Source organism: Cydia pomonella, chromosome 7 (genome assembly GCF_033807575.1).
Source record: "Cydia pomonella isolate Wapato2018A chromosome 7, ilCydPomo1, whole genome shotgun sequence".
Lineage (NCBI taxonomy): Eukaryota > Metazoa > Arthropoda > Insecta > Lepidoptera > Tortricidae > Cydia > Cydia pomonella.
In genome coordinates, this window is record NC_084709.1 from 10,880,488 (window position 1) to 10,898,483 (window position 17,996).

Here is a 17,996-nt window from a genome sequence, read left to right on the forward strand (position 1 = left end):
GCTCGCGCGCTTCGTGCTTTAGGTCGTGGTTTGGAAGCACCCAGTTCGATGCTATACATTACCTCTTCAGCCAGCATGAAGAGATAGTTGATGACGTGTTCGGGCTTGCCGGCGAACTTCTTCCTTAGCACCGGGTCCTGTGTAGCGATGCCCACGGGGCACGTGTTGAGGTGGCATTTGCGCATCATAGTGCAACCTGGAAGAAAATTATTCTTGTTTACTCACGCCAAATATCTTTGACAAAGAAAGCAAATCACAATGACGGAGAACCGTGATGTTTTACGTAAACGGTAGGCTATAAAAAATAAAATACGACGCCTGTGTCAAAACATGTTCTCTGAAGCGTGAGTAGTGTTTTCATCAGATTTTTCGCTCGCACTTCTGCAGCCCTGCTCATGCTATATATTTTTGCGTTTTCGGAACAAAAAATTCTCAGATATATATTTCATTTTAATTCAAACGCAGCACTACAATGCCCACTTTTTTTAGCAATACTAACCAAGTGCAATGAGCGGGGCGGTACTGAACCCGAACTCGTCAGCGCCGAGCAAAGCGGCCACCATCACGTCGAACCCGGTCCGAATCTGCCCGTCCGCCTGTACCACCACACTGTAAGTAATTCCAATATAGTATTTTATTATCATCAGTGATACGAAGTATAATAAAATTATTGAAACAAATAAAACGAACCATTGAACGACCAAATATTTATTTGGTTCTCCAATAATCCGAGAGATGTCGCTGTTACGTAAACGAGAGTTTGTACATAGCGGTGTTAAGATTTTTGTCAGAATCATGTGGTGGCCCGACCAGATTATTTTGAGTTACTCTGATTTACCTTCAAAGCGAATAAATCTTTCGCCTTTTAATACAGATTTCCGACTATTAATATTTTTTGATGCCCTGCGCAAGCGGGGCTAAGCCCCGGGGGCTTATAAATTGCAATAGTTGACTTGATTGGGATCATAGAAAGAAGAACATTTCAAACTACTAGTCTTAAGGTGGTTCGATTTTCATACAAAAAACAATCGCTATTTATTAATTAATTACACAATATTATTACATAAATAGTTGCGCATCTATCTACTTTCGAATATTCATTTGCGCTAAATTAATAGAAAAACTTTGTTTCATACAGAAATCATGCAATAATCAACGTTATATTTTTATAAATTTTACTCATGTGTGTGTGACAAATGTCGTGTACAAATACATTGCGGCGTTGCCACTCCATGCTTCGGACGGCCATCGGCGCGACGTTGCGATGTTTGACGCGTTTTTAGCTGACTCTGTCGACACTGACACTCAGTGTGACCAGGCGTACGATAATTGTCGTACATGTACGATAATTTGGGCCCCGGTATGACGTAATGTTCCAAAGAGCATTATCGTACACTAAAGTACTATAATTTCAGCCCTTGGATGATGCCACCTTAAAAGTCTAGTAATTTAATTTGAAGCAAAATATGACACTTTCTCTCAGAAATAGGCTAAAATTAGTATCTTTTGGGTGTTCGGCTCCTTGGTGTAAGTTTAAAGTTTAAAATGTCACAATTTCCTGTATACCGTTTGAGTCTATCCCAAAAATACACAAACATAAACAGATTTTTTGCGCAATTTAGACGAAAATTGTCTTTTTTTTATTATTAATTGGAAATTTAAGCTTATTTTGCTAGACATTTTTAGGGGCTACCTTTTTGATTGGCGTACGATATTTTTTTCAACGGTACAATAATATTGACACTCAAGTAGGATAATTCTCTTCCGCTCACCTGGCCACACTGCTGAAACTTGACAGGACCTGGGGGCCTACCGCGAAAACCTAAATTCGCAAATTGCGGGGATCTTTCTCTTTTACTCTCACTAAGACATAATTAGAGTGACAGAGAAAAATGCCCGAAATTGACGAATTTCGATTTTCCCGGTAGCCGCCCTGGTGCTTGAGGTACTTGATAGAAAACAACGCTGCCGCATGTTCTGAATTGTGATTTTATGTGTTTTTGGATTGAAAATGATAGCAACGTCTAAATCAAGCTACAAAAATCATCGATATTCTGGTCCGCGAAAAACCAGGAAAAGTGTAACTGTAATTGGAGTCTACAAAAATGACCAATTCATAGAAAATATGACCTAGAAACTAGTTCACTTTTATAAAACTCAATTTTGCCCGAGATTGTATTTAGGCGAATACCTAAGGGAGCTAAGTGTATTGATCTTGAATACTTAATTAGTTGGCTAATACATATATGACTCCAACATGATATGACATTTACATCATAACTATTATACCTAGTTGGTTACTAAGTTCTGTTACTCGATTTCTTTCTTTCTTCCTAGCGTTGTCCCAGCATATTGCCACGGCTCAATGGAGCTTGGGGTCCGCTTTGACAACTAATCCCAAGATTTGGCGTAGGCACTAGTTTTTACGAAAGCTACTGTCATCTGACCTTCCAACCCAGAGGGTAAAACTAAGCCTTGTTGGGATTAGTCCAGTTTCCTCACGATGTTTTCCTTCACCGAAAAGCGACTGGTAAATATCAAATGATATCTGTTCTGAAGTTCTGTTACTCGATTTGCAACCTCTTTATTTCCGTTAAAACAAATGCTACCGAAAAAATAAAAAATGACAATGTGGTGGATTTGTGAGCTATAATTATATACCACACATAACGCTTATCTCGTCGTATCTATAATGAATTGGGGCCTAAAAGAGAATCGTATTCCAATTTTTTGAAACGCTTGTATTACTTTCTATATTAACTAAAAGTTGCCTTAAAATTCAGCTTTTATACTAAAAACGGCTTTAAATATGTTAAATTAACAAAATATATTTTGACAGATGCTTTCGCGCCCAAAACGCTCTTTGAAAATTGTGTGACGTCACAGTTTATGGTTTGACACATAACTACATACACACGTAGAAGATACGAACTGTCAACTGATATTTGTCATTTGTTGTTAATCGCCTAACTGTCAACAGTGTCAATCCGAGAGTTGTGACGTCATCAGAATCTTCAATGACGTTTCGAGTTTGGTCACGTGACGTGTGCCAAAAGATATTTTAAATTCAATATTTACAAAAATATGATCATTACAGGTCCCCTAAAAGTAGTTTAACATGTTTTTATAATCCAAAAGAATTTTTTGGGATACAATTATGCCCTAAGATTTGTAGATGGAAGCAACCCTATTGCGTTGCACAAATGTGGGCACCCGCCAAAGATGATTTTGGGTGTGTCATACTTAGGGCTAACAGAGATTCATTTCTGTGAAAAAGGTGTGAAAACCGGAAACTGGAAACCGTTCTCGAACCAATAGTGAAGCCCTTAAGCCACACCCTATTTCAAAACCAGCCATGGATCTTTGAACAGGACTCAGCTCCTGCACATAAGGCAAAAACAACTCAAGCCTGGTTTAGAAGGAACAAAATTGACTTTATTGCCCACGAAGACTGGCCGTCCTCCAGCCCGGACCTTAACCCCCTGGATTATGCCATATAGCAGGTTATTGAAGAGAAAGCCTGTGCTAAACCCCACACAAATCTTAACTCCCTCAAGCCGGCCATAGTTAAGACAGTGACGGAATTAGACATGACAATCGTGCGTGCCGCTATTGATGACTGGCCTCGTCGTTTGAGGGCCTGTGTCAAAGCCAGAGGAGGATTTTGTGTACTTCATTTTAATATAAACTTTATTAAACTTTCGTTGGTATATTTTATGTAGATAAAAATTATTGCAGTAACAGAATTAACCAACTAGGTAGAAAACAATGCAATACATAAACACATAAATTGGATATGATGTGATCCGTTGAATGAAATTGACAATAAATAAAATAAATAAATAATTTTCTATCTCTAGGCATTGTGTGAAACTTCTAGTTGTGTCAAAATATCGGGAAATCAATAATATAAACAAACATGGTAAATATCTCATTTCTTTTTATAATGGTTATAAATAGAAGGCCATGCAATTTTGTAACTCACTGTAATTTAATTAAATGTATCGTAAAAAAAATGTTTTAATTCTACTGTAAAATAGTACCTACTTTTTAGGGTTCCGTAGCCAAATGGCAAAAAACGGAACCCTTATGGATTCGTCATGTCCGTCTGTCTGTCCGATTCTGTCACAGCCACTTTTTTCCGAAACTATAAGAGCTATACTGTTCAAACTTAGTAAGTGGATGTATTCTATGAACCGCATTAAGATGTTCACATAAAAATAGAAAAAAAACAACAAATTTTGAGGGTTCCCCATACTTAGAACTGAAACTCAAAAAATCTTTTTTCATGGGTATCTATGGATAGGTCTTTAAAAATGATATTGAGGTTTTTAATATCATTTTTTTCTAAAATGAATAGTTTGCGCGAGAGACACTTCCAAAGTGGTAAAAAGTGTGTCCCCCCCCCCCCCCCCCCCCCCGTAACTTCTAAAATAACAGAATGAAAAATCGAAAAAAAATATATGATATACATTGTCATGCAAACTTCCACCGAAAATTGGTTTGAACGAGATATAGTGAGTAGTTTTTTTAATACGTCATAAAATTAAAAATAAAATAATTTTCATCAAACCCATACGTGTATCTATGGATAGGTCTTCAAAAATGATATTGAGGTTCCTAATATCATTTTTTTTCTAAACTGAATAGTTTGCGCGAGAGGCACTTCCAAAGTGGTAAAATGTGTGTCCAAAGTGGTAAAATGTTGAACAAGATCTAGCAAGTAGATTTTTTTTAATACGTCTCAAATGGTACGGAACCCTTCATGCGCGAGTCCGACTCGCACTTGGCCGCTTTTTTAAAGGCTGGGCAGTAAGGGATTGCTTTAATTTTAGAACAAAACCTGAAAAAAATACCAGAAAATCTGACTTACAAATTTGGACTTTCTTAGGTTCATTCTACTTAGAATCTTCTCCACCCTAGCAGTAAAAAAAGATATCCTAAAATATCCATACCATTACGTCACATTTTAGTGTGAAAGAAATTTCAATGTAAAACTAAAACTATACAAATTTTCGGGTTTTTTTAGCACGAGGATTGATTATGCTAGTGATTCTGAGTTGGAAGAACCCAAAAATATCATGATGTGTGAGAATCAGATTTTTAATATTTTTGTGGAAAACGCTCATATTTCTCATAAAATAATTTATTAATAATAGGTACTTGATAATACTGATAACAAAAAAAAAAATTAATGAGTCTCGAACCCACATCCTCTTGCATGTATTTCCACGTACATACCGCAACTCTATTGAAGCCTACTCACGCTGTGCCAAATTGTCTACTACAAGGATCCCAGTAAGACTGTTTGAATGTGTGAGTGATACTTAGAAATAGAGTCAAGAAACATTCTGTCGACATTAAGGGGTAGTTTTTGTACAATGAAGTATTCAATGTTTGTTGTAATAGTTCAATATTTATTTAAAGAGTGCGCTAAACATAATTTACAGTATAGAAATACCAAGACTACTCCACAAAAAAATTAAAACTCAAAATTTGCAATTGTGGCGCCATCTAGTGAGGTTTAAGCTTTGGGTAACCTTTTAAGAGGGGAAATGCATTACGCATACCACCCAGGCGCGGGGACGGGCCTGGGGTGGTTATGTGGGACTCCCATATAGGCTGATGAGACCCATGGTTTACCCACTAAAACCCCTCTGTTGCCGCCTCAGTGCTATAGGGCGAGGTCCCAGGGACGCCGAAGTACTCTTCCGCGACCTCGCCAGCGACCGTCCGTACTCGGACTCGACTCGTGGAATCACCCCTCCACCTCAGTGAGCGCGTTGATAAACGTCGCGCCCGCCCACGCAGGGACCCTAGTGTAGGCGGCAGATGTCCCCGAGCCTGCCGCCCACAGGTACCCTTATGGGGGTAATCGGCGGTCGTATGCCAACCGCCGCCGCCCCACGCGCTTGCGGCGCATTGGCTGAGAGGCCGGATCCTCCTCCCTGCCGCGCTCCGCCGCCTCCTTCTGCGCCATCACGTCCTCGCAGAAGGAGGCTACAGCTTCCCATCGCCTCTCCCCACCAATCATGGCTCTTACCACCGCAGGCAAGGAAAGGTCTCTACCTACTACAGCCACGAGTGCGGCCCGCTGCTCTGCCCACGCTGGGCACACCGCCAGCGTGTGTAACGCCGTATCTTCAGCGTCGCCGCAGTCGTGACACTGCATTGTCGGTTCCCGTCCCGCCCTCCTACACAGGTATCTCCCGAAGCAACCATGCCCCGAGAGGACCTGGGTAAGGTGGAAGGAGAGGAGCCCCCCCTTTCTTCCGATCCATCTCTCCAGGACAGGTCGAATGGCTTCGATGGTCCAGTGGCCGGCGCTAGGCGCCTCCAGTCGCTCTTTCCACTTCTGGAGGAGCACTCGACGGGAGTCAAGTCTCCACCGTCTGACCTCCTCCAGAGGTGGTTGGACCCCCCTGGCCCGCGCCTCGGTGACACGCCAATAAATATCAGCTAACACCGCTGCGTCGAGGTCCCAAGGCGGAGTCCCCGCCAACACGCACGCTGCCCCGTGGGAGACGCTGCGATACGCCCTCGCCATCCTGACCGCCATTACCCGCTGCGGCCTTCGCAATTGGGCCTTATTTTCGGCGGTCAGGGAATCGGCCCAGATGGGCGCGCCGTACAGGGCCATCGACCGCACCACCCCCGCGTACAGTTTCCTACCGCCCACGTTCGGCCCGCCGACGTTGGGTAGAAGTCGGCTAAGAGCCGACGCCGCCCCTATTAGTTTGGGAGCAAGGCCCTCAAAGTGTTTTTTGAACGTCCAACGGCTGTCAAGGACTATGCCCAGGTACCGCATTGTCGACTTGACCGTGATGGACGCTCCCCCCACTATTAGGCTAGAACCCGCCGGAGGGGCCTTCCGGGGCCCATGGAAACACAGGGCCTCAGATTTGTTCAAAGCCACCTCCAGCCCCAGCCTCCTAATTCGGGCCACAACCGACGCCACTCCCGCCGTGGCCCGAATTGATGCCTCCCTGAAGGTGCTGCCGCGAGCCGTCACCAGAGTATCGTCGGCGTAACAGGTCACGCTGACCCCCGGCAAGTTGGCCCCCCTCAACACCCAGTCGTATCCGATGTTCCACAGGAGTGGTCCTAGAACAGACCCCTGTGGAACGCCACACGACAGCTCCTTCTCCTCCCAATCACCGCGCGCAGGGTACCTGACGGTTCTATCGGTGAGATAATCCTCCACCGTCTTCCGCAGATACTCTGGCACGACATGGCGCCTCAGTGCAGCCTTGATGCAAGCCCAAGGCAGGGAGTTAAATGCGTTGGCGATGTCAAGAGACACCGCCAAAACCACATGACCCCGGGACACTGCTTCGTCCGCCATACTTAGAACTGAAACTCGAAAAAATATTTAAAAATATTTTTTCATCAAACCCATACATGTGGGGTATCTAGGGATAGGTCTTCAAAAATGATATTTAGGTTTCTAATATCATTTTTTTCTAAACTGAATAGTTTGCGCGAGAGACACTTCCAAAGTGAAAAAAAGTGTGTCCCCCCCCCCCCCCCCTGTAACTTCTAAAATAACAGAATGAAAAATCTAAAAAAAATATATGATATAGATTACCATGCAAACTTCCACCGAAAATTAGTTTGAACCAGATCTACTAAGTAGTTTTTTTTAATACGTCATAAATGGTACGGAACCCTTCATGGGCGAGTCCGACTCGCACTTGGCCGCTTTTTTTTTTGAGAATGATTTTCTTACTCTATACAGCACAACCGAGGTTTGACCACCACATGAAAGGTTAATATTACTTTTGTTGACTAACGTTGTACTAGGTGGAACTAGTATTCTCCAATTATATGGAATTTTTATTCTAAAAGTATTAACGGAGATACGCCCAACAATAACTTACCGCGAACGTAGGTCGTTTAGCACTAGCACTTGATGAGTTTCAGCGACACCCAGTTCCCAAGGTAGACCAGCGCTCTTGATTCCAGTCCAGGAGCTAGCACCAGTGCCACCGTCGTGGCCGGAAATGACGATGTGTTCCGCTTTGCCCTAAATACAAAAATAACCATTTTTTTAATACACGGTAATGGCAGATAATCGTACGGGCCGTATGGTTACTGTAAATGCAATTCTAACCACTTGTAAGTTAAGAGTTTCTCGGCTGAAACAAGTAACGGAAGTGGCTCAACACACTCAAGGTGTTAGCTTGGAGACGTCACGTTTACGGCTGGGCAATAGCGTTCTTGGGGCAAAGGCGGCCGAGGAAGGAACCAAGCAAGCGTGGTTAAAGGCCAATTTAAGTGCGGTTATTGCGAGAGGCCAACACACTGCTTGTGGTTAACTAGCTTGTGCCGAGGCAACGCGGTGCTGATGCCATACTGATAAGTGTGCGTGTTTCTTATAAATAATACTGAACTCGAATTGAGCCAGCGCGGATCCGCCGCCAATAAGTTATGTGTTCGAACCTTAATAGAGTATTTGGCGGGTATACAATGTCAATAAATTTACGAAAATGTTTGTCAGATGAGTGTTTGTCATCGAGTAGCTCACCTTGGCGACTCCGGAGGCGACAACGCCCACGCCGACCTCGGACACGAGCTTGACGGAGATCCTGGCGCGCGGGTTGGCGCACTTGAGGTCGTAGATGAGCTCGGCCAGGTCCTCGATGGAGTAGATGTCGTGGTGCGGCGGCGGCGAGATCAGCCCCACGCCCGCCACGGAGCACCGGGTCTTGGCGATGTCCTCCGTCACTTTGTAACCTAGAAAAACAAAACAGTAGAATGATGTGAAACAGATAAATTGATGTGTCTCATAAGGAATCTGGAAAAGTATTTCACTTTCAGGAGACTGAATATGTAAAATGATCTAGAACAGTTAAATGAATTAACTTATAAAGCTTTAATAAAAAATTTAAAACACTAAAATTATATTCAGAGAGTCAACTTGGTAACAGATTAGCTTCAAAAAAGTGAAGAACACTAGCGACATCTAGTGTAAGTCTTAGAACCCGCGGAACACTTCTAATGTCCTCATTATTATTTAATTATTATATTTCTTGCTCAAAACCGAGACGGATGGAGACCGAGGGGAGAACCCTTACCCATCAGTGGGGAACCACATAGGCTATTAATATTAATATATTTCTGCTAAGTTGCTACTATAAACAGCGCTAACAGTTACGTCTATAATGTAGGGCACGCGACATAATATGAAGATCGTCTATCTTCTATAAGTACTGTTTTCTCTGATGATAAGTAAATGATATGCATACCCGGTAACTCGCCGCCCTCGCCCGGCTTGGCGCCCTGCGCCATCTTGATCTGCAGGTCGTCGGCGTGCGCCAGGTACGACGCGGTCACGCCGAAGCGACCCGACGCCACCTGCTTGATGGCTGACCGCCTGTTGAACTCGGGGTCCTGAACATTACAATTTATCCTTAACTGCCAAAGGAGATAGATATTTGACAAAGTGAAGCGTGCTAAATATAAAAATAGGTAAATTGATTTTAGTAAGTCGAATTGGCACGAGATAAAAAAATATAGAAAAATAAACAATTAACACATTAAGCGCCGGGAGCCGTCGGATCTGATCGTAATCGATTTTTCTACAAAGCGAGAAAACGCTGCGATCGGATACGAGCGTAGCGCTACGAAAACGTTGGCAGTAAACGTTTTAAAATAAAATATCTCATAGGGCAAATGATAGATTATTCTTGTATCGTGGTTACAGTCATAAACTAAGACGAATTGTGCAAAATATTGGTAACCAAGTACCTAACTACATAATGAATACATACGACCGTAAAGTGACATCTACTTCGGTGCGGTGGTCAAACTTACTGGCTGAATTACTCTTGGTATTCCTTGGTCACTCGGTCATAACATAAATAATGTCTAACCCCCTTATTCATATGACTTTACAAGCCTCAATTAGTTAATTTATGTTTTATCCATAATCATAATGACAGTAACACAAACGATTTATGTTATTGAGGCTTGGTATAAGTGTACAGCCTACGTAACGAACGTGCAGTGACGAGTCAAGTTTCTAAAGTATTTGAGCAGCGTACGGTCACGTCTGAAATATCGATACGAAAAAAGTGCCAAAAGTATATATATACACGACTTTATTGCCCATATATTAACGAAGTGTATGCATATTTTTCGTACCGATATTTTCAGACGTAACTGTACAGGTCAATTGACAAGGCTGGCACGAATGAGTGAATGAAAATGTTTATGTCTGTATTACATTAACCAATAAAATGACGACTCTGACTGTATACCGATACATGTGTCACTCATACAATGAAAGATTCGTTCGTTCCATTCGGGCCAGCTTTCGTGAAATGACCTGTACACTGCAGTTGTTCGAATACATTAACATTAGTTTGAAATGGATGGCCCAGGACAAGGGCGTCGCCAGTCGATGGGCAAGGGGGGGACAGTTGATATGGCCGATGGCCAAGTGGAGGAGAGGAACACATAGTCCCCCCCTCTTGTAGTGAGCGTCGCACTGACCTGGTTGAGGTAGCGGTCGGCGTTCTCGCCGCCCTCGCCGGTGTTGGACTTGCCGCCGATGCGGTTCATGGCGATGGCGAGCGTCGTGTGCGCCTCCAGCGATATGGACCCGAACGACATCGCACCTGGAAACATTAATTATCCGTCACTGGTCGATTTGATAAGGTCCTGTCTTGTCATGTTTTGCCTAAAGCCAATATGTCATGTCCCTATACTATATAATGTATACTGTCAGTTGAGCTGCCCACCTTTATAATTTTTATTATAAATGTTGTGATTCCCTTTGTTGCTTTAATAGCTATTTTGCGAGTAAATGTTATCAAAAAGTTGAATGTTACCCGTAGCGAATCGCTTGACGATCTCCGAGGCGGGCTCCACCTCGCTCAGCGGGATGGGCTCATCGAGCTTCACTAATTCCAGCTGCCCACGCAGGGTGCACGCCCGGACTGATTCTAAAGAACTCTCCCTGAAACAATATAGCAAATTCACAAGTGTTGATGAATGTCTTCACCAGGACGGTCACATTGTGTGTAATCCGGCAAGTTACCAAAGTAAAAAATATCTGGCTATACCATCTTTACCTCTCATCGTACTCTGTGATCGTCGCCTAAGATTTTTAGGCTCGATGTTAAGGCGTGCAAGGCTAGCAAAACTAGACAAAAGCCGAAAAAATATACAGTTAAAATAAGTTTGATTACATAGTATTAGGCCAATTGGAATTGCCTGCATCGGAACCATAAGTAAGTAGTAAACTTGTTGTTTTTCCTCATACTCGTGTATTAATTTTCGATCGAACCTGAACTTGTCGTAGGCGGAGGAGCTCTTGCTGGCGACGGCCTCCTGCAGGTTGGCGACGGACATGGGGTCGTTGATGTGCTTCTCGCCGCCCGCGCGCCAGTGGTAGTGCCCCGGGTTCCTAGAACACATTCATTTAGGACGGTATTTGACAAACTACTCAAAACTGTTACTTTTTTCGAACTGTTAAAACGATTAGCCACTACGTATTCATATGAAACACATGAGCGATGTCACGGGCAAGTCATCTACTATGATTTATTCAATAAAACTTGTGTCAAAAAATAAAGCTGTCTACGTTTTTATAATAATTTCCGGGTGCTTTATTTCGTGCACTATGTGATTTACATCAATGTGAATCACATAGCGCCAAATTCTTTTGAAACTTTTAAAAAGTTAGCACAAACGACCGTCTACACAGTTAAAGTTCGTTCTTTTTCTTTGATGTTTATGTTTTAGCCCGCTGGCCAGGAGCATATTTCGTCAGTCATCGCCTCCCGGCTAATACGTTGTCAGATGATAGTGCCGTTTTAAATTTAAAAAACCGTCAGCCGTATTTAGTATTTTTTTGTTTGTTTTACGTGTTTCGGTGGCTGCCATTCTTCAACCCACCAACGAAGCGGCAGCTGACTTCTAGCTGACTAGGGTTCATCATACCTAGCCGTTAACCACTACACGAGTTTTCGGCCGGGAGGCGATTGGTCATGGAAATCTGTTCCTGGCTTGCGGTCTATTTGTTAGCAAGAGACAAAATCTGTTCAAAACATGAAAGGCCACTTTAAACATACCTTAAAACGAGGGCGTCTTTGCAAGTACCATAAGCCAATTCATGCCTTTCGAATATTTCCTTAGACAAGATTTCAAAGTTGACGCCACCTGCAATTAATCAAAAACCTTTAGCAATGGATATATTAATCATAAACACAACCAGATACTTGATACATATACATGTTAATCAAATACAACCTCGAAGGTTTGCGAACTAAGTGCAGCAGCTTTATGATGCCCATCTTAGCCATGACTTTGGTTAAGTCGGTTTCGATGGCGGACTGGCAGACCTGGTTATAAACATCGACCTATTCTAGACTGCATGCCTCTAAAGCACTTCATCAATAACGTCTTCATTCAACCCGATAGCTACAAAGATCTGCACGCTTTTGTACAACTGCATAACTGATGCCTGTCTTAGCCATGATTTTAACCAGGCCGGTCTCGACGGCGGACTGTCTTAAAAACTTACCGATCCCCGACTGAGTGCCTCTGAAGCACTTATCGATGACATTTTCATTCAATCCGACCGCTTCGAAAATCTGTGCACTCTGGTACAACTATAGAGTACTGACGCCTAAGATAGGCGTCAGCCACGATTTTAGCCAAGCCGGTCTCGTCGGCGGACGGGAAGGCCTTAGACTTACGACTAGTCTTAAAAACTTACCGATCCTAGACTGGGTGCCTCTAAAGCACTTATCAATGACATCCTCATTTAATCCGACCGCTTCGAAGATCTGTGCACTTTTGTACGACTGCAGCGTACTGATGCCCATCTTAGCCATGACCTTGGCTAAGCCGGTTTCGATGGCGGACTGGTAGGCCTTGTAGATGCTCTCGTCGGTGATGGAAGGGTCGATAATGTGGTCGTTGCGGAGCGCGAACGCTAGTTCGAACGCCAGGTATGGACAGATGGCGTCGGCGCCGTATCCTGAAGACAAATTTGGAGATATTTAGATAAAGTGAGAACTAGGTATTTTATATCGCTTAAGATTGGACAACACAGTTTAGTGGGTACTTAATACTTAGTACGCAGCAATTGACCTTACGATATACAGTGATGTTTAGCTTTACAAAAATGTAATTCGATTTAGTGTAGTAGAAAAGGGTATAAACAGTTGTGACTTGTAACGTTATCTAGCAGTGTTGGCCGAACGTTAATTAGAATTGAAAACATTGAAAATTAACCATTACAAATTGAACCGTAAACCGTAACGGGCGGTTACAGTTTAAAGTTCAATTTGTAATGGTTAATGGTCAATATTTTCAATTCTTATTTATGTTCAGTCAACACTGCTATCTAGTGTATAAAGCAGTGGAACTAGAACCGATAATACAAATTCGAACAATTAAAAAAAGTATTATATTAAAAGTTTGTACCTATTCTTGAAATACATTTTAGGGGAAAAAAATAACATGCTTCTAGTGTACTAGCATGAAATAGTGACACTATTTACTTACCCAACAAAACACACATATGGTGTACTTCTTTTGCTTCAGCAGTCTCAACAATAATGCCCACTTTCATACGCATACGAGTCTCGATCAAATGGTGATGAACAGCACCTAGAAACAAAAACATTATATTAAATAATAACAATTATTATATAATTCATACATCTTGATGACATTCACTTTATTTTAACGGAGGTCCCGAGTTTCATCAATATCTAACCTTATGCACTGTTAGATCAATGCTAACCTAAACGCATTTTCAAATCAGCACCTGACTGCGATGTTTTTGCCAATAGTTGGAAGATATTATGTTATGAATGTAATACAACAAACAACCACCAAAAGTACAAAACAAACAAACTAATAAGGCGCTTAATCTGACTGAAGCAAATATGCATGCGTACTCGCGGCGCATTAGGTAGATCTGGGCGCCATTTGAGATAAACCTACGTCATGCTAGTCTTTTCTTCTTTGAACGTTTGGATAGTTCCTGTACGTACCCAGCGCCTGCCCCGCGACCTCGCCCAGTGTGGATAGTTCCTGTACGTACCCAGCGCCAGCAGCGAGCTGACGGGCACGCGCTCGGGCCCGGCGGCGCGGTCGGACAGCACGAGCAGCTGGTAGCCGGCCGCCGCCGCGGCGTGCGCCTGCCCCGCGACCTCGCCCAGTGTGGATAGTTCCTGTACGTACCCAGCGCCAGCAGCGAGCTGACGGGCACGCGCTCGGGCCCGGCGGCGCGGTCGGACAGCACGAGCAGCTGGTAGCCGGCCGCCGCCGCGGCGTGCGCCTGCCCCGCGACCTCGCCCAGTGTGGATAGTTCCTGTACGTACCCAGCGCCAGCAGCGAGCTGACGGGCACGCGCTCGGGCCCGGCGGCGCGGTCGGACAGCACGAGCAGCTGGTAGCCGGCCGCCGCCGCGGCGTGCGCCTGCCCCGCGACCTCGCCCAGTGTGGATAGTTCCTGTACGTACCCAGCGCCAGCAGCGAGCTGACGGGCACGCGCTCGGGCCCGGCGGCGCGGTCGGACAGCACGAGCAGCTGGTAGCCGGCCGCCGCCGCGGCGTGCGCCTGCCCCGCGACCTCGCCCAGTGTGGATAGTTCCTGTACGTACCCAGCGCCAGCAGCGAGCTGACGGGCACGCGCTCGGGCCCGGCGGCGCGGTCGGACAGCACGAGCAGCTGGTAGCCGGCCGCCGCCGCGGCGTGCGCCTGCCCCGCGACCTCGCCCAGTGTGGATAGTTCCTGTACGTACCCAGCGCCAGCAGCGAGCTGACGGGCACGCGCTCGGGCCCGGCGGCGCGGTCGGACAGCACGAGCAGCTGGTAGCCGGCCGCCGCCGCGGCGTGCGCCTGCCCCGCGACCTCGCCCAGTGTGGATAGTTCCTGTACGTACCCAGCGCCAGCAGCGAGCTGACGGGCACGCGCTCGGGCCCGGCGGCGCGGTCGGACAGCACGAGCAGCTGGTAGCCGGCCGCCGCCGCGGCGTGCGCCTGCCCCGCGACCTCGCCCAGTGTGGATAGTTCCTGTACGTACCCAGCGCCAGCAGCGAGCTGACGGGCACGCGCTCGGGCCCGGCGGCGCGGTCGGACAGCACGAGCAGCTGGTAGCCGGCCGCCGCCGCGGCGTGCGCCTGCCCCGCGACCTCGCCCAGTGTGGATAGTTCCTGTACGTACCCAGCGCCAGCAGCGAGCTGACGGGCACGCGCTCGGGCCCGGCGGCGCGGTCGGACAGCACGAGCAGCTGGTAGCCGGCCGCCGCCGCGGCGTGCGCCTGCCCCGCGACCTCGCCCAGTGTGGATAGTTCCTGTACGTACCCAGCGCCAGCAGCGAGCTGACGGGCACGCGCTCGGGCCCGGCGGCGCGGTCGGACAGCACGAGCAGCTGGTAGCCGGCCGCCGCCGCGGCGTGCGCCTGCCCCGCGACCTCGCCCAGTGTGGATAGTTCCTGTACGTACCCAGCGCCAGCAGCGAGCTGACGGGCACGCGCTCGGGCCCGGCGGCGCGGTCGGACAGCACGAGCAGCTGGTAGCCGGCCGCCGCCGCGGCGTGCGCCTGCCCCGCGATCTCGCCCAGCGCCGGCTCCAGCGCGTGCTCGCCGAGCCGGTAGTCGAACGTGCAGTCGATGACTTTGGTCTGCAAAAATTAACATTTGTATGCATTACTTTCGTGAATTACATTTTTCACATAGATAATTTAGTAGGCAGACTCTAATTGACATATTAGATGCAAAATTAATTCAAACAATGTGCTAGAACTAGAATTGCTTCGATCATAAATAGTGGATGTTCCGACTGCGTGTTAGACGCGTCTCAACTTAAAACGAAAACAGGGGTACTGGAGGACATTTAAAAAATGGCTTTAAAAAAGCCATCATTATTTCTCTGAGATGTTGATCATAGAGACGCAGCGCTATCAACGACATTCATCTTCCAGCCGCAGTGCGTAGTATACTTGAGAGCGTAAAGATAAAACAGCGATAGTATTCTCTGTGGTTGGAACTTGACCTGGGACTGAATGGTCATAGGGCGGATGGGACACATCCCTGTTGATCTACGATATTCACCTACCAACCACGGTGTGTGATGTGCTTGAGGGCGTAAGACTGCTATAGTATTAGCTGGAGCTGAAACAGGCGATGCGTGAACGCCACAATCTGGAACTGTATGGTCACGGAGCCGATGGAACACAACAGGTACATTATCTAATATTAATATGATATTCACCTTGCAGCCGCGGTGCGTGGTATGCTTGAGGACGTAAAGATCAAACAGCGATAGTATTATCTGTGGCTGGAACATGGGGTGCCTTACGCCACAATCTGGGACTGGATGGTTATGGAGCGGATGGGACACAACAGGGACACTATCTACGGTATTTACCTACCAACCACGGTGTGTGATGTGCTTGAGGGCGTAAATATCAGGCAGCGATAGTAGATACTGGGGCTGAAACAGGCGATGCGTGAACGCCACAATCTGGAACTGTATGATCACAGAGCCAATGGAACACAGCAGGAACACTATCTTATATGATATTCACCTTCCAGCCGCGATGTGTAGTATGCTTGAGAGCGTGAAGGTCTGGCAGAGACAGTATGGGCTGCGGCAGGAACAGGCGGTGCGTGAAGGCCGCGCTTGGATTCAGAATGTTGGCCACAGGGCCAATGGGACACAGCAGGGACATTACTATCTTCTCCCTAAAAATAAAATGGTTAAAAAAATAAGTTAAAACTTTTTGGTGTCACTCGTTCTCATAGTTACGATTAGTTGTCCAGGAGAAAACAACTCTAAAATCCCAATTTTATAGTATATACATTTGCAATATAACATGCATTGGCAGTTATTAAGCCATTCCATAATGGGTCATCTTAGTCATCTACTAAGCATTTTAGAAGAATGTGGTACAACATTTCTTCTAACAAACAGTATCACTATTGACCCGGACTACGGGAGAGAATAGCAACACAAAAATGTTGAAACACTTACGTACTTGGTTAGAAGAGAACCATATACAAATCACATTTTTGCAGTCAGATTTATTTGTGTCTATTCAAGTACCTTCACTATAATATTTATTAATACCTTGCTTAGTTATTGACAGTAATGAAGTTTACCTGAAGGGATCAATAGGTGGGTTGGTGACTTGCGCGAACAGCTGTTTGAAGTACTCGTACGGTAGAGGTTGGAACTGAGACAGGCAGGCAAGAGGAGCATCGTTGCCCATACTGCCCAGAGCTTCTTTTCTGTAAAAATAAAAATATTGATCGTCAATGTAAATTAACCCGTATTAACGTAAATACAGTACAATACTTTTACTCAATGAGGTTGCGTTGTTTTTTTACAAAGTTCCTATAACCAGCTTCAGCCAACATCAAATCAGATAAATGGTACATTGACATGGCATTGTCCCCAACGTTATTATGCCGCCGGCCCCGTTGGACTCAGTCTCGGCGACCCCAACTAGTGCACGTCCTCTAGCGTTATCTAGTCACACTACCACTCACTTGTTCTGTAACATGGGCAGTGGCCAACTTGCAGGATTTTAGTTTGTGAGGGGCATGAATTGGGAGAGTGCGCTAGAAACCTAGGCAATCTTCTTCCAATTCAACCAACCCGTCCAGCCACAAAATCCGCTGGTGACTTGCGGTGGCCCTCCAGTGTTATCTGCAGGTAAAATGTCACTCACTTGTTCTGCAGCATGGGGAGCAGCAGCATGTTGATGGTCTCGATGGTGTAGCCGTACAGGCTGAGGCGGCGGTCGGTGAGGCCTGTGATGACGTCACTGGCCCCGTTGGATACCGACTCGGCCGCTACTGATTTGTGGATGTCTTCGAGCGTTATCTGCAGTTATATAACATAAGGTGAATAAAAGTCACATGCGTCTGACTAGAAAACTATAAGAGACGAGTAGATACGAAATAACGAAGTATACTTATTGAGTGCCAGTTATATCCCAGAGACTTCATAAAAGTGATTAAAAAGAGAAC

At 45.6% G+C, this 17,996-nt stretch overlaps 1 protein-coding gene across 2 annotated transcripts in view; it reads right to left on the reverse strand.

The window, feature by feature from the left end:
• LOC133519800 (uncharacterized) overlaps positions 1 to 17,996 on the reverse strand; it is a 96,425-nt gene that overhangs the window by 34,567 nt on the left and 43,862 nt on the right. The window contains exons 12-26 of one of the 2 annotated variants that reach the window (XM_061853910.1): positions 17,696 to 17,850; positions 17,124 to 17,252; positions 16,550 to 16,706; positions 15,466 to 15,643; positions 13,522 to 13,626; positions 12,728 to 12,991; positions 12,081 to 12,168; positions 11,294 to 11,413; positions 10,836 to 10,963; positions 10,498 to 10,622; positions 9,249 to 9,393; positions 8,528 to 8,736; positions 7,881 to 8,026; positions 500 to 609; positions 63 to 196 (exon numbers count right to left, since the gene is read on the reverse strand). In XM_061853910.1, the coding sequence (XP_061709894.1) occupies positions 63 to 196; positions 500 to 609; positions 7,881 to 8,026; positions 8,528 to 8,736; positions 9,249 to 9,393; positions 10,498 to 10,622; positions 10,836 to 10,963; positions 11,294 to 11,413; positions 12,081 to 12,168; positions 12,728 to 12,991; positions 13,522 to 13,626; positions 15,466 to 15,643; positions 16,550 to 16,706; positions 17,124 to 17,252; positions 17,696 to 17,850 (2,193 nt within the window). Of the gene's footprint in view, positions 1 to 62; positions 197 to 499; positions 610 to 7,880; positions 8,027 to 8,527; positions 8,737 to 9,248; positions 9,394 to 10,497; positions 10,623 to 10,835; positions 10,964 to 11,293; positions 11,414 to 12,080; positions 12,169 to 12,727; positions 12,992 to 13,521; positions 13,627 to 14,065; positions 15,644 to 16,549; positions 16,707 to 17,123; positions 17,253 to 17,695; positions 17,851 to 17,996 lie in introns of those variants that run through there. The other variant, XM_061853909.1, reaches the window with a different exon arrangement.